The 13,434-nt window shown below is 36.5% G+C and overlaps 1 protein-coding gene across 10 annotated transcripts in view; it reads right to left on the bottom strand.

Moving 5' to 3' along the window:
• Positions 1 to 7,656: 7,656 nt before the first annotated feature.
• The window catches only part of slc8a1b (solute carrier family 8 member 1b), a 133,942-nt gene continuing 128,164 nt past the window's right edge, over positions 7,657 to 13,434 (bottom strand). For all 10 annotated transcript variants that reach the window (XM_077239424.1, XM_077239428.1, XM_077239429.1 and 7 more), the window contains one exon: positions 7,657 to 12,425. In XM_077239424.1, coding sequence (XP_077095539.1) covers positions 12,049 to 12,425 — 377 coding nt within the window. In that variant the 3' untranslated portion in view covers positions 7,657 to 12,048. The remainder of the gene's footprint in view (positions 12,426 to 13,434) is intronic.

The following is a 13,434-nucleotide window of genomic DNA, read 5'->3' as shown; positions in this document are numbered from 1 at the left end:
ATATCTTCCCTAATATAGTGAAAAAACATCTGTGTGTGGTTCAGGTAACCCTATGTTTTAAGGGTTTAAAATATCCCCACAAAGAGGGCAATATCCGAAATCTTTTTTGCTTATACAGCTTATAAATCATACGAAATTAGGTATTTTGAAAATGTAAAAATGCAGAAAGTTTTCTGTGATTGGTAGGTTTAGGGGTAGGGTTAGAATATACAGTTTGTACAGTATAAAAATCATTATCTATTAGAATCTAATTAGAATATAATGGAATGTTCCCATAAAACATAAAAAGCCCAACGTGTGTGTGTGTGCGCGTCTGTGTATTTCAGAATCACCACTGTGGGTCGCTATAAGCCCATGGTAAAAAAAAAAAACATTATTTGCCTTATAAATATAATAATTTCTGCTAAGAATGACAGAGGGAATTGTTTTGCCAAGCTCTTGGTTGATTATGGTATTATCTGCAAGGATAACATTTTAACAGAGCACCAAGAGAACAAACAGGTTTGATAAGTTTTGACTAATCAATCAGAGTGATTGATTTCAACTAAATAAAATTAAAAGTAGGGTTATAGAGAAGCTACCATGCTAAGGTCACCCTTGTTGCATGTTATTTTTCAATTTGTATTTACATTCACATTTGGTGCTCTGCCCATTTTAGGTGCTAACTCAAATGAAAACGTGTGGCAGGAGAATAGTGTTCTATTTACAGAATAGTGACAGAAATGAATCTTCACATGATGAATAGTGACAGAGCGCAATAGTGTTCCATTTGCAGATATCAACAGATCACAGATGTGTTCTTACATTTAGAATAGCGCAAAGCCTAATAGCATTCAACGTATAGAATACCAGAGCAAAGTATTACGTAGACAGAGCAGAGCACGATAGTGTTTTGCATTTAGAATAGAGCACATGGTGTTCTATATACAGAATAGAGACAAAGCAAGATCATATTTTGTGCTTAAAGAGCATCTCTGCAATAATGAGTAAACAATATTTCACTGATTCTCCATGCTCATTTATGACACAGTTTGGTTATTCCATCTCTTTCCTCCCCTCATCCTCTATAAATTTTAATGTTGGCTTCACTTCATTGAGATGAAGTATTAGATGCATCCACGTAGAAAGAGGACATTAATACACTTCTTGGAAAGCATCAACCAGAATAATTAGCTGCACGCTGTGTACTAAATGCTCCATTGTTTAAAATGGCAGGCCATTGTGTGATATGCAGCCGCACAATGGCCTGTTTTCATTCTTGAAATGATCCGTTAAACAGCAGAGAGTTTGAGAAGAGGGACAACTTAAATGAAAAGCCAGTGGCTACTGTTAATCATGTGCTAATCAAATTTAGAACTTCTGCAGGGCTAATTACAGAAAAATGAACATATCTCATTTTGTATTCATGTGTATTTTCTTAATCATTTTTTTAGTTACTGCAGAATAGCCTATCTATATTAGACTGTGACGTGATAGCCAAGTATTGGTAACCCATAGTCATTTTCCTGCCGGTATTGTGAATCCAACCCACAAACTTTGGGTTAAAAGTCTGACTCTCTAGCCAATAGGCCACGACTGCCCACATTTTTACAGTGACACTATAAAAGAAAAAGTGTCTGTTTTTCTGGCCTTCCTGTTTTTTCAGTGTCTGGTTTTGAAAGCACAAAAGAAGAAGTCTCTGGTTTTACATCTTCAGTGCTGTGAGATGATGTGATCTATTTCTAAATCTAGTGATTTATCTTAATAACTGTGTAATCAGATTCAATTTAGCTTTTGTAACTATAACAAAACTAAAAAGACAGAACTCAGTAGCCTACTTCTGAGTTTCAGTTTCTCTTATGGTTTTGAAGTGGATCTTTATAAATAAACAAACAAACAAACAAATAAACAAATAAAAAGTATTTACCATAATGAAGTTGTAGGTAAAAAAACTAAAGCAAAAAAACGATTGTGTCATGGTCATAAAAAAATTCCCCCCAAACACAAATTATTATCAAACTTAACATGTGTTCCTCCAACACCTTTTTTTTGTGCTAAATTTTTATTTTATTTTTATCTCATTTCTAATAACTAGGGAAATTATAATTGGTGCCTTCCCCCAAAAAGTAAATATTGAGTTCTAATTGCTTGATGCCCTTGTGTGAAGTGCAAGAAAAATATTCTAGGCTAAATTTCGCAAAAACTCCCATTTATCGCAAAAAAGTTTTTACGCCCGAATGAGGTGGTTTTTTAGGCAATTCGAAAAATAAATATTTCGCAAAAGTGCAATTGAAACAGTTTATTAAATTCATAAAAGACAAAATAATTACAGGAAAACTGGATTCTAAACCTAAAAGAAATGCCACAATCAAGTTGAACAAACTTAATTAAATTAAGGAAAGCTTTTCCACGAAAATGAATTAGATTTTTCCAACAAAATCTAATTTGTTTGAAATTATTTGTTGTAATCTTGTTGTATGAACTTAAATTAATTTAGTCATTCCTGCTAGATAAAGTTCTGTCAGGTTGACTATATTTTTTTTTTGCCCTGCCTAGAATCACCAACATTATAATTTTGCCTAATTTGACTCTACAGTTATTTCCAATGATAGGAGCTACTAGTGTTTAGTTTAATTAAAATCACTTTTTTACAGAGTAATATTGAATATTACTTATGCAGGTCTGCAAATGAGGTTTAATGCATGTAAATAGAGTATATTAAGCGCCCACAGCCCTAAACTAAACACAGTCACCACTCTTACCAGCATACTCTTCTGGTAACCACAAAATTCAAAAACATTACAGAAAGTAAGTTTTCTAAGTCTTCTAAGTTTCTAACATTACTGAATATTAAACATTAACATTAACTAACAACATCTTTCCATTTACAGAAAAACACATACAATAACACTTTAATCCCTAAATTTACCCTCCTAATGCAGTCCCTTGCAAAGCATGCTGGGAACTTCATATCCACTGCCCAGTTAGTTGTCAACAAAAATGATTCATATAAGTTTCTCACAAATTAAGTAAACGTCAGTTTTAAATATATTAGGTTGATTGAACACAATTAAATTAAGTTGTGACAAAATATTAAACAATTGTGTTACTCTTGCTTATTTTAATTAATTAAATTTAACAAGAGGCAAAAGTTATTTTTTTGAGTAGATAAGGACACTTGTTTCTATTACTTCCGTTTGTAATTAAAATTCCTTTAAGGTGCTCCATAAAAGTGTCTCAGTAACAAGCTAAATAATGTTCTACTATAGAGAGAGGAAAACCTTGTCTAATACTTATTAAAACACAATCAACACTTCTCTCCTAAATTAGTCTAGCACAGAACACATAGCAGTTCTAGAAATAGAATATTTAAGAATACAACACAGTATAACACACGGAAACATTACTGCTTTGTTTCAAAGAATGCTTTAATTTATTCAGAATGAGTAAAGAGTGTTTTGTTAGATTGTATGTGATTTGGTTGAGCACAAGTCACTGTGGCAGGCCCTCTAACATAACAGGGCTCAGAGACCACTGCCCTGCCATTTATGTGACATTTAAAAACTCTTTATGTGATCTAAGACGCTCCTGTCTGAATGATAACTGTTTAGAGATGCACACATTCAAGCACACCATTATTGAACATCATCTCTGCTGATTCATCCGAATGCCAAACAATAGTAGAAAAGCTCTTCAAAGCAACAAGATAATAGTAAATGACAGAGAAAAAGAGAATGACTGTAATAAAACGTGTCTGCTTGCTAGCAGATGCTCTGTCTCATAAAAAGCATTTTGGTCTGAAAACAGCTGATTATGTCTGATTCTGACATAATTGCTTTCCATCAGAGCATTTTAAACTTTAATGAAAAGCATTTAGGCAGACTGTGTGGATGTGCGCGTGTTTATGAATATTTTGAATATTCTGCTTCTAATACAATAGCGCTTGGCCTAAATGACTCAAAGACTGTAGGTTTTCGAAACACGTGAGGCATTAGAGCAGAAACACAGCTGATGCTAATGTTTGCTGGATGATTGATGAACCTGTGTTCCACAGTCTTTAATCTGTCCTGTCACATACGTTACACTGCAGTGCATTTCACACCGGCTAAAGCTGATGGAAATCCAGTGCTTCTTCCAAAATCTGTTTTTGCCTGATTCACTATTGTAAGCTTATTTGAAGTGTTTATATTTTGGACCTGTCAGGATGGTTTTTGCAGGACATCGCGTACATACTGTAGTATGTCGTCATATCTGTAAATAGAGAAAAGTTGCTCCGGCTACTTTGACACATGTATGATGTGGGGGTGAGATAGGTTTATCACAACAAGTAAAAAAGGTTGACATGGAACGCGCTAAATCTTGAACCTCCGGGGATTCACCGTTTTAAAAAAAAAACGCTGAAGAGAGGAGAGTCTGCTGGCAAAAAGGACACGACAGAACTCGTAATAAATCAAGAATCAACATTGGCTTGGCTTTTCATTTAATGCAATACAATGATAATTGAGAGACAAACGTTCCTCTAAAGCCTGATGTAGCACATTTGATACTCACATTTTAAGATGATTTTTCTTAAAAATTATATATGGATAATCAAGGGAACCTAAGTTGGATCAGTCCAGTAAGTCTTCATCTTCAAGTATTACTAACAATATTAAAAGTTATTCTTACGCTTCTAAAAATCAGTATAGATTCAACATCAAACAGACATGTGTACTATGATGCTTTTAGAATTATTCTAAATTATAGCCTTGCTGTATAAATATCAGTCAGATAGATGGCATGTAGCAATACAGTAGGCTTTGTATTGAAGTATTATACAGAAAAGAAAACTTTGTAACACTTCATTTTGATGGTCCCTTTTGAACATTCTGTTGACTATAAGTAACTTTGCAACTACATGTCAACTAACTCTCATTAGAGAATTAGAAAACTGTCTGCTTAATATCTGCCAACTCTTTATTGTGATAATCCTCCAAGAGACATTCTACTGACTTTAAGTAAATTTGCAACTACATGTCAACTTATTTTGACCATAACCCAACCAGTCTACTAATACTCTACTGACACTTTAATGAGAGTTACAGTAGTAGACATTTACAAAGGCTGTATCCAAGGATCCTTCAGATTGAGATGGCCTTGAGAAGCACCCAGTCTCACGCAGCTCATCCAGGTTACTCGGCAGTGGCGCTACATGTCTTGTACAAAAATGCAGTTGGATTATGACTTACAAAAGCATCCAGGTAAATTATCTTCAAGGGCCAACTGCACAGACTCCATTTTTTGTCAATTTACATTCACAGTAATAGAAACCTCCTTAGCTAAAGCACACTTTATGAATCTAATTCTAAACATACTGTAAGTACAATATGGGTTGATATTTTGGCATATTGTTCACGTGGAACTGAAGGAGTCTGTGTGCCCACTTACAGTAACATTGGGTCCGTTAGTTCTTGGTTCTTTATCTGAGGTTCTGTTCAACGTGAATGTCTCCTTTATTAGTGGCATGAGAGAATTCACAAATTAAATTTTTCTGAAGGCCATTTTCCCACAGAAAAGGTGAGTCCAAGTTCAGTCTCGCCAGAACTCATTACCTGGACTACAAATGAAATCTGAGTTATGGAGTGATGTGTGTTCACAAAGAGCACAAAGACCTTTTAAGATGAAATTCATGGACTGGCCCATGGTCACCCAATACATAACAGAGAATAACAGAATAACAGATTTTGCAGTTCTGGATGTGCATCATGAAATCTCTGTTATTTTATTAGACAGGCAAGTACAGCTTATGCAAACACCTGCTGTCCAGGATGAATAAATGTAATTTATTAATTTGGTTGATGCTAAAAAAAGTCAGTGGATTGAAGAGTATATACTAGCATCCAGCTAATAATTGATTAACAAAAGGAGCTCCATTTATCATCAAATAGCTCTGTCCTCTTTCTCTCTCAAATGCAGCAATGGGATTCATTTTAGAGAATCGTTTTTTTTGTAAATAAAACTTCACTAATCAAATTAATTTCTGATTAATTTTATGCTTTGTGTCTTGCCTTTTTTGTTGAAGCTAAATGTAAATCCTATAATGTAGGATGTTAATGTTTATGTTTATGTTATATAATGTTATATAATGTTTTTTTTTTGCATTTTGTAAAATTTCATAATCCCCAAAATGTGTTTCTTTGCCAGGTAAATACCATCTTGATGTTGCATGATCTTGTTGGTTATAAAATTGTATTGTCCCCTTATATGCATACTGTTATTTTTTTTAAATCAAATTTAAAAGATTTACTCATTAAGAAACAAATAGCGATAGGGCCTAATACCTTTGAAAAAAGGAATACACAAAAATTACAAATATGTTAAGCCACATGAGGTGTGGTGACAGTTATAGTTGTCAGTGTAAAGATGCTGTCCCATTAATAAAAATTGCAGTGAAATTTCATGGTAAAAGGTCCATTGTCAGTAGCGATGCATAAGGTACACAAATCGAAGTTAATTTCAAACCAAGCAGCTTTCTGTTGGTCAGCGCGGTGAATACGCTACTTGAACATGAGCTTAATCTGAGCGAGGAAGTTTTTTGTTCACATGCTAAACTCCCGATGGCGCGCATTCCTATTAAAATGACTAAATTTCGCTGAGCAATGGTAAATATGAAACATACTGAGAGCACCAAACTGAGGTAGGGAAGGAAATATTTTTTATACTGTTTGAAATGGTTAAGAACTGGTAGAGGTCCTACCAGGTCGAGAAAATATCATCAAATAACCCTAATCCTATCATCCCTGAACTGGTTACCTATTAAGTCCCGTATCAATTACAAAGTATTGCTGCTGACCTATAAGGCCCTATAATGGTTCAGCACCTGTGTATTTAACTCATCTTCTAGGTCACAAAACTCTGGACTTTTGGTAGTACCTAGGATATCTAAGTCCAAGAGTGTTTTCACATTTGGCTCCTAAACTCTGGAATAGCCTTGCTGATAATGTTCGGGGCTCAGACTCAGTCTCCAAGTTTAAATCTAGATTAACGACACGTCTCTTTAACCAAGCATTCATATAATGCATCTCATAACCTTGTACTCTATTTATGTCAGATCAAAAGCATGACTATGTACTGCATTAAGGGTTATTAACAGCAGCTACGCTAATTATTTTCCATTTCCACCTCATGATGCCGGTCGCCGAGTGAACTTTTGCTGCGTTCACGCAATGTTTTAACCGTAATTATGAGATGGCAAGCCGTGAAGTTTTACCCAGAGCTGTTCACGTCCTCAGACTCGGATTTATGCATATCTTTTGCAACACTATCAAAGTCAGCGCTCTTTAAATTGTTTAAATTCATTATAATTGCAATGTTATGTTCTTTGAGACATGAAGTATTTTAACACCATCTCTCGAGACGCTTTGCAGGCGTGACTTTGGACACTCTGAAGAAAGGGTGGGTTGATGGATCTTATCTCTCCGAAATTGCCTACCCTACCTTTAAACATCAGTGTAGTTAATTTTGTAGGGTTGCCAATTACTTTTCTTTAAAAAAAACAAGTTAATTAATTATGAGTATCTTGGCAAACTACAGTTGTTAATTTCAAATTAGTGTTCACAACACCATTACTGATGACACCTTTTGAGTGTGTATGTGTATTCAGAAACATAATCATAAAAAGAGACACACTGCAGCCACTTAGCTCTAAACAGGATATCCCAAACTTTATTTCCTGTGTAGAGGTGTACTAGGGGAGCAATCACAGTTAGTGGACGTCCATCTTATTAGATTGAGTGCAACACAAAAATAAATCAAAACAAAAAATATCCTCATATTTAATTATTCTGATCGAAATTAAAACAACCTAACGATCGAAACAAAACAGCGTGAAATAAAGCGAAAAGTGAGAAAGAAGAGAGAAGAGAGAGAGCGTGAGGAGGAAAATAGAGTCAGCTTTAATAAGCCCATGACAAGAGGACTGTGTAAGACACACTATGCCACAAGGCCACACACACTTGCATTAACATGACTCTCAGCGTTAGCTTGTACACACACAATGATTTGAGCCCCTCAAAGACAGATAAGATAATAAAACTCACAGCCTTCATTTAGACCAGCTATTACGTTACATACAATACATTCAGTCCTGCTTTGGCATGAGAGCTTTCTGCCAGGTTGTTTACACTGCAAAAAAAATCTGTTTTGTCTTGGTTTCCTGTAAAAACATTCTCAACACTATTTGACATGTTAAATATTTAATTGTTATTGTCTCAACTGAAACCTAAAAATAAATAATTTGAGATAAAGATATTCTCTTATATTACACATGCAATTGTATCTTGTTTTATGGATTTTTAGATATTTCTACTGGAAAACAAGACAAAACGACTAGTTAAGAACAATATTCTTTGCTGTATAAGTGGTTTTGCAAACCTTTATAAATGCTATAAATTTATACATTATAAATACGTGAAATGTAGACATTTACACACATATACTCATTGTTCAGGTATAGCAGGAACATCTTTGCACAGACTGCCATTGTTTACAACACAGCCTACAGAATTTCCCTGGACACATTAATGCAAGATGTAAGTGAGGCCTTGGATTGGAGAGTTAGAGGAGAGAGAAAATGAGAGGGGGGAGGGGAGGAAATAATATTATTTAAAGATTAGTATTAAACCCCTGAAAGGCTAGAGACCATCTGAGCAGTGAGGAAGAGAGAGGGGTTTAGGAATGTAAGACACACACAACGCAAACCCTGGCACTTCACACACATTCTCCTAATGTTTTACAGACATTTTCCAGACGGTTCACTGATTTTTGCAAGATGGTTTACAGACTCGGAGCAGATAAATGACGGATTATATGTTCCCTTAATTCTTACAGATATCACAGATTGCTCCAGACCGACCAAGCACACACACACACACACACACACACACACACACACACACACACACACACACACACACACACACACACACACACACACACACACACACACACACACACACACACACACACACACACACACACGCACACGCACACACGCACACGCACTGCTCAGTGAAGAAACTAGAACAAAACAAGCTCTATGCAACAATCAATCCAAAAGGCAATATTTGTCATTCTGAAGTTCTTAAGGGTCTCAAATAAATACGTTGTATTCTCTCAGTGATAACGGCAGAGCGGTGACTCTGCCTTCATTCTACTGTACAGTATATACATACACACCTGAACGCTTCAACGACAAAATATTTCATACCGTTAAATAATACAACCACTGCAACAACCAAGCAGAGGGCCTTGACATATTGCTTCCTTTGTTTGTACATGTGCTCCTGTACCAAACGACAGATACTGCCTTTTTAATAAACATGAGCAAGTAAAAAACAAAAAAACAAAAAAACAACAACATTCAAATGAAACTTACGGACAGGAAAACCAACCGGACAAGCAAACAAAACAAAAGTCTGAATATCTATACAGCTTTCAAACCTCTGTCGACTACATTAATGAAGGGGATTCTGCGTACTATATACAGACAGGTTAGCATCCATGCATTGTCAACACGAAGCACATTAACATTCCAAATATGGACATGGCAAACATAGGGGCGGGGCACAGGGAGGGGGTAGGTTTCACAGGGGGCGGGTCCAATACAGCCACACCCTGATTTACAGACCGCAGAGCACAGATGTACAATTACTGACCCTTGCTCTGCCAAAGCAAATACATATACAGTATAAACCGGACAGAACGTACACTTTGAACGCCCCGTACGGTGAGACGCAGCTGCGGTCGGATGGTGTGACGGTCAGCGAGCAGCACGTACGGCGAGAGTCCATGAAAATCTTCACGGCAGAACTTGGTATGGCTGTAATTCACATGGTTTCACCAACTCCAACTTCATTTGTTTGTTTATTGGATAAATAGGTATTAGGCTTCAGGAAAAAGTCTTTTTTTTATCAATGTTGTTTTTTTCCTTCATTGTTTGTAGTGTCTTTCTTGTGGATCTTAGTATTAGCGAGCAACAGCGGACCATCTTCACCAGGGACTGAAGGTCATCATCGAAGGTTTCCTACAGAAATGCCCTAAAGCTGGTACAATATTGTTTCCTTTCATTAGAAATGTAAAACAAAATAAAACACACGCAACAAAAAAGATAGAATAAACAGCTATTCAAGCTAATTTTTTTCATCTCTTTCAAAATCAAGCCACTGAAACTACAAACCCCCAACACAGAACCCAGAATTCCGTTAAAAACACTCTTTCATCAAAGGAAAAGGTGTTCAGATGCAGTAAAAGAGCTGTAGGCTGGATCCCTTCAGTACAAACACCTATAAGAAATGTCACCAAGGCCTCTTTATCCTTGCAAGGACATTTTTTTGGTGCGGGTAAAAAATGTACGATTCGAAATACAAAACCCACTTCAGGGGCTGTGTGGCACACTGCAGTTCTCCATTAGAAAGATTTTCCCTTTGGCAAATTTGGCGTAAAATACGCAATATCTACGTCGGATCTACTCCAGAAGCGTGATTTTTTTTTCACTTACCCACTAAGACTGGAAATCGAACTTTGGAAAGGACAATAAAAAAAAATCTGCAATTGCATTTTTAAAATTTAAAACGAGCTCCTTTTTCAGGTTGTATGTGTTAAACCATGCTATCCTAAAGAAGTTTAAAGTCAAATTCAGATTAGTTCTACAATTTCTGCTTTTAAAATCGACCTACGTCTAAAATCGTGACTACTCTACGAGATTTGCCTTACAGCTCCGTATGCAGCGAATCTACAAAGTACAAAGAAGTAATCTCAGCAGGGTTGGAGGGAAAGCGTGCCCTCGTAAACTCCACATAGATGAGTGTATCTGTATGGAACATGGAGCAAGTTTACCAAGCAAAAGTCTTCCAATTATACATGCTTGCATGTGTAAGACTGTATATTGTGTCTGAGAACAAAATCACCAAAAGTATGGCAACTGGTTTTGCGTTTTTCTCGTAGAGTGTGTCCATAAATGTATGCGCGTTGGTTTGGACGGAAAGTAACAGTCATAATTGTAAACTCTTAATGTGATGTTAGCAAAAGCATGTCACATGCTGGATTAACTCACTACACTGACCTCACATACTTTCCATCGATTGCATAAATTAATAATCTAATCTGTAACGAACTGCGGTATTTTCATAATAGAGAGAATTCAGGATGTTTCTTAACCCAAGCTCATTTAAATAGCACTTTACGGTCTTTGAGAACGTCAGATCAAGCCTTTTAAATCAAAGTCTTGCATTAGTGCACCTCTTGTTTCTGAAGCTTCAGCTCCAGGAGAGATTGGAGCTGGCATACTGCACTCACTTTATTGTTATTCTCTTTCTGAACTGAAATGAACTGCACCAGTGCAAGAGATGGATAAAAACTGGCCTTCACAACAATAAGTTACACAGAGCTGCTCTTGAACACGTCAAAAGCCGTTTAGAAGGATGCCCAAGCCGTAAACGAAAGGCAAAATTTTAACCCTTTCGGTTAGGACTGCTCAGATTACATAATCTGTAAACACATAAAGTGGTGTGTCTGAAAATTCACCCAAGCAAAGTTACCGCTCGGTCCACATTAAGATAACAAACCTATAACACACAGCCACATTACCCAGAGTTCCATGGCACTATGAAGGGAGCTTACAGATTCCACGGTCCCATGTGGCTTTTATACTGGTTTAGGTTAAAAAGCACAACTACAGTAGTTCAAGGTAGCAATAGTAACTTTTCATAGTCTAGATTTAATGTTTGAACACTGTGATCAAACCCCGTCCAATCAGATGCAGTCATTTAGCACACACAACAAAACAGAGGAAAGAAGAGAATGAAGGAGTGGCGTGTGGAGAGAACAGAACAACAGGCCGATGGTCTGCGGAAAACGATTATCGACATGAACCCGAAAGCGAGTCCACCGCTGTTGCCTTCTTTAGTCTTTTCCGTTTATTTGAACCTTTAGTCTTTGCGTATTTTCCACAGAATGCATGAACGTGTGTGTCACTGTGTGAAGGTGTGTTGTTCTGAGAGTGTATGCATGTGTGAGCGCATGTACGTGTGTTTAGAAGCCCTTGATGTGGCAGTAAGCCTCCAGAGAGGAGAACAGGATGTAGAGGAGCCAGAGGCTAACGAAAAGCATGGTGGTCAGCACTTTAGCAGTCCGCGGACCCCCCAGCTCACCACCGATGTCGGGCCGGCGGCGGTACATGAGCACCGCCACGCAGATGAAGGCGAAAATGGTGAAGAGGGTGACGGAGAAGGCCAGGCTACCCGGCTCCACCTTGAAATCGCGGCCCTTTGAGTTGTGGTAGATGGCGGCGATGGACCAGGCCACTCCGATGCCCAAGAAGACGTTCACAGCATTGCTGCCGGTCACGTTTCCGATGGACGCGTCGGCGTACTGATCCTGTGTCGCTGCTACTTTACTGGCAAAGGTGTCTGAGAGGAAGATGATGAGGAAGGCAGGACAGGAGAAAAAAAGAAAGAAAGGAGATAGATGGGAAAGAAAGATTTTAGTACAGTAAAATAATTCTTTGAATAGTTATCTTGATTCATAAACATTTTGAGGGATGACTATAATAACTTAAATAAACAAGCAAATAAACAAGCATAAATAAACAATACCACTCAAAAGTTTTAGATCTGTGAGATTTTTTAAATGGAGTCTCTTCTGCTCAACAAGGCTGCATTTATTTGATCCAAAATACAGCAAAAACACTAATATCGTGAAATAGTTTTACAATTTAAAAGAAATGTTTTCTATTTGAATATCTTGATGGTGGCAAAGCGTGATGGCAAAGCTGAATTTTCAGCATAATTACTCCAGTTTTCTGTCACATGATCCTTCAGAAATCATTCTATTATGCTGATTTGCTGCTCAAGAAACATTTATTATTGTTATCAATGTTGAACACAGTTGTCAATTTGATGAATAAAAAGTAAAAATGATCAACATTTATCTGAAATCGAAAGCTTTAAGCGGTAGTGTATAATAATAAATAAAAAATACATATGTATTTATTTACTTTACTTGGTTTCGAAACATTTAGTTTATTTTGCACCAAAAGTACAGCTAAAAAAACATAAATCATAAATCTAATGAGAATCACAAAATTGAGTGAGGTTTATGCTTAAAACAAGAATAAAAAACAAACAAAATTCAAGACAAGGAGTAATCTATATAGAAATAATTAAAATAATTCTACTTCAAGTACTGTACAACTTGTTTGTCTAAATATGTTTAAACATTATTATTATTATTATTATTTTGCAGAGCACAAACAAGCATACGCACATAGTACTCATCTCCTCTCTCACTCATCTCTCCTTTTTTGGTGAGGATGCAATTTTGTAATAACAGCACGGTTAACCTCTGATTTTAGTTGAAATCAGTGGGCATTTAAACAGTGTGGTTTTTCTCTGTCCCGCAGAGACAGCTCAATGCTAA

This window comes from Siphateles boraxobius, unplaced genomic scaffold, assembly GCF_051911475.1.
Source record: "Siphateles boraxobius isolate OS27281-9 unplaced genomic scaffold, OSU_SipBor_1 22, whole genome shotgun sequence".
Lineage (NCBI taxonomy): Eukaryota > Metazoa > Chordata > Actinopteri > Cypriniformes > Leuciscidae > Siphateles > Siphateles boraxobius.
Note: the sequence above shows the minus strand (reverse complement) of the source record. Positions and strands in the feature narration are given on the sequence as shown.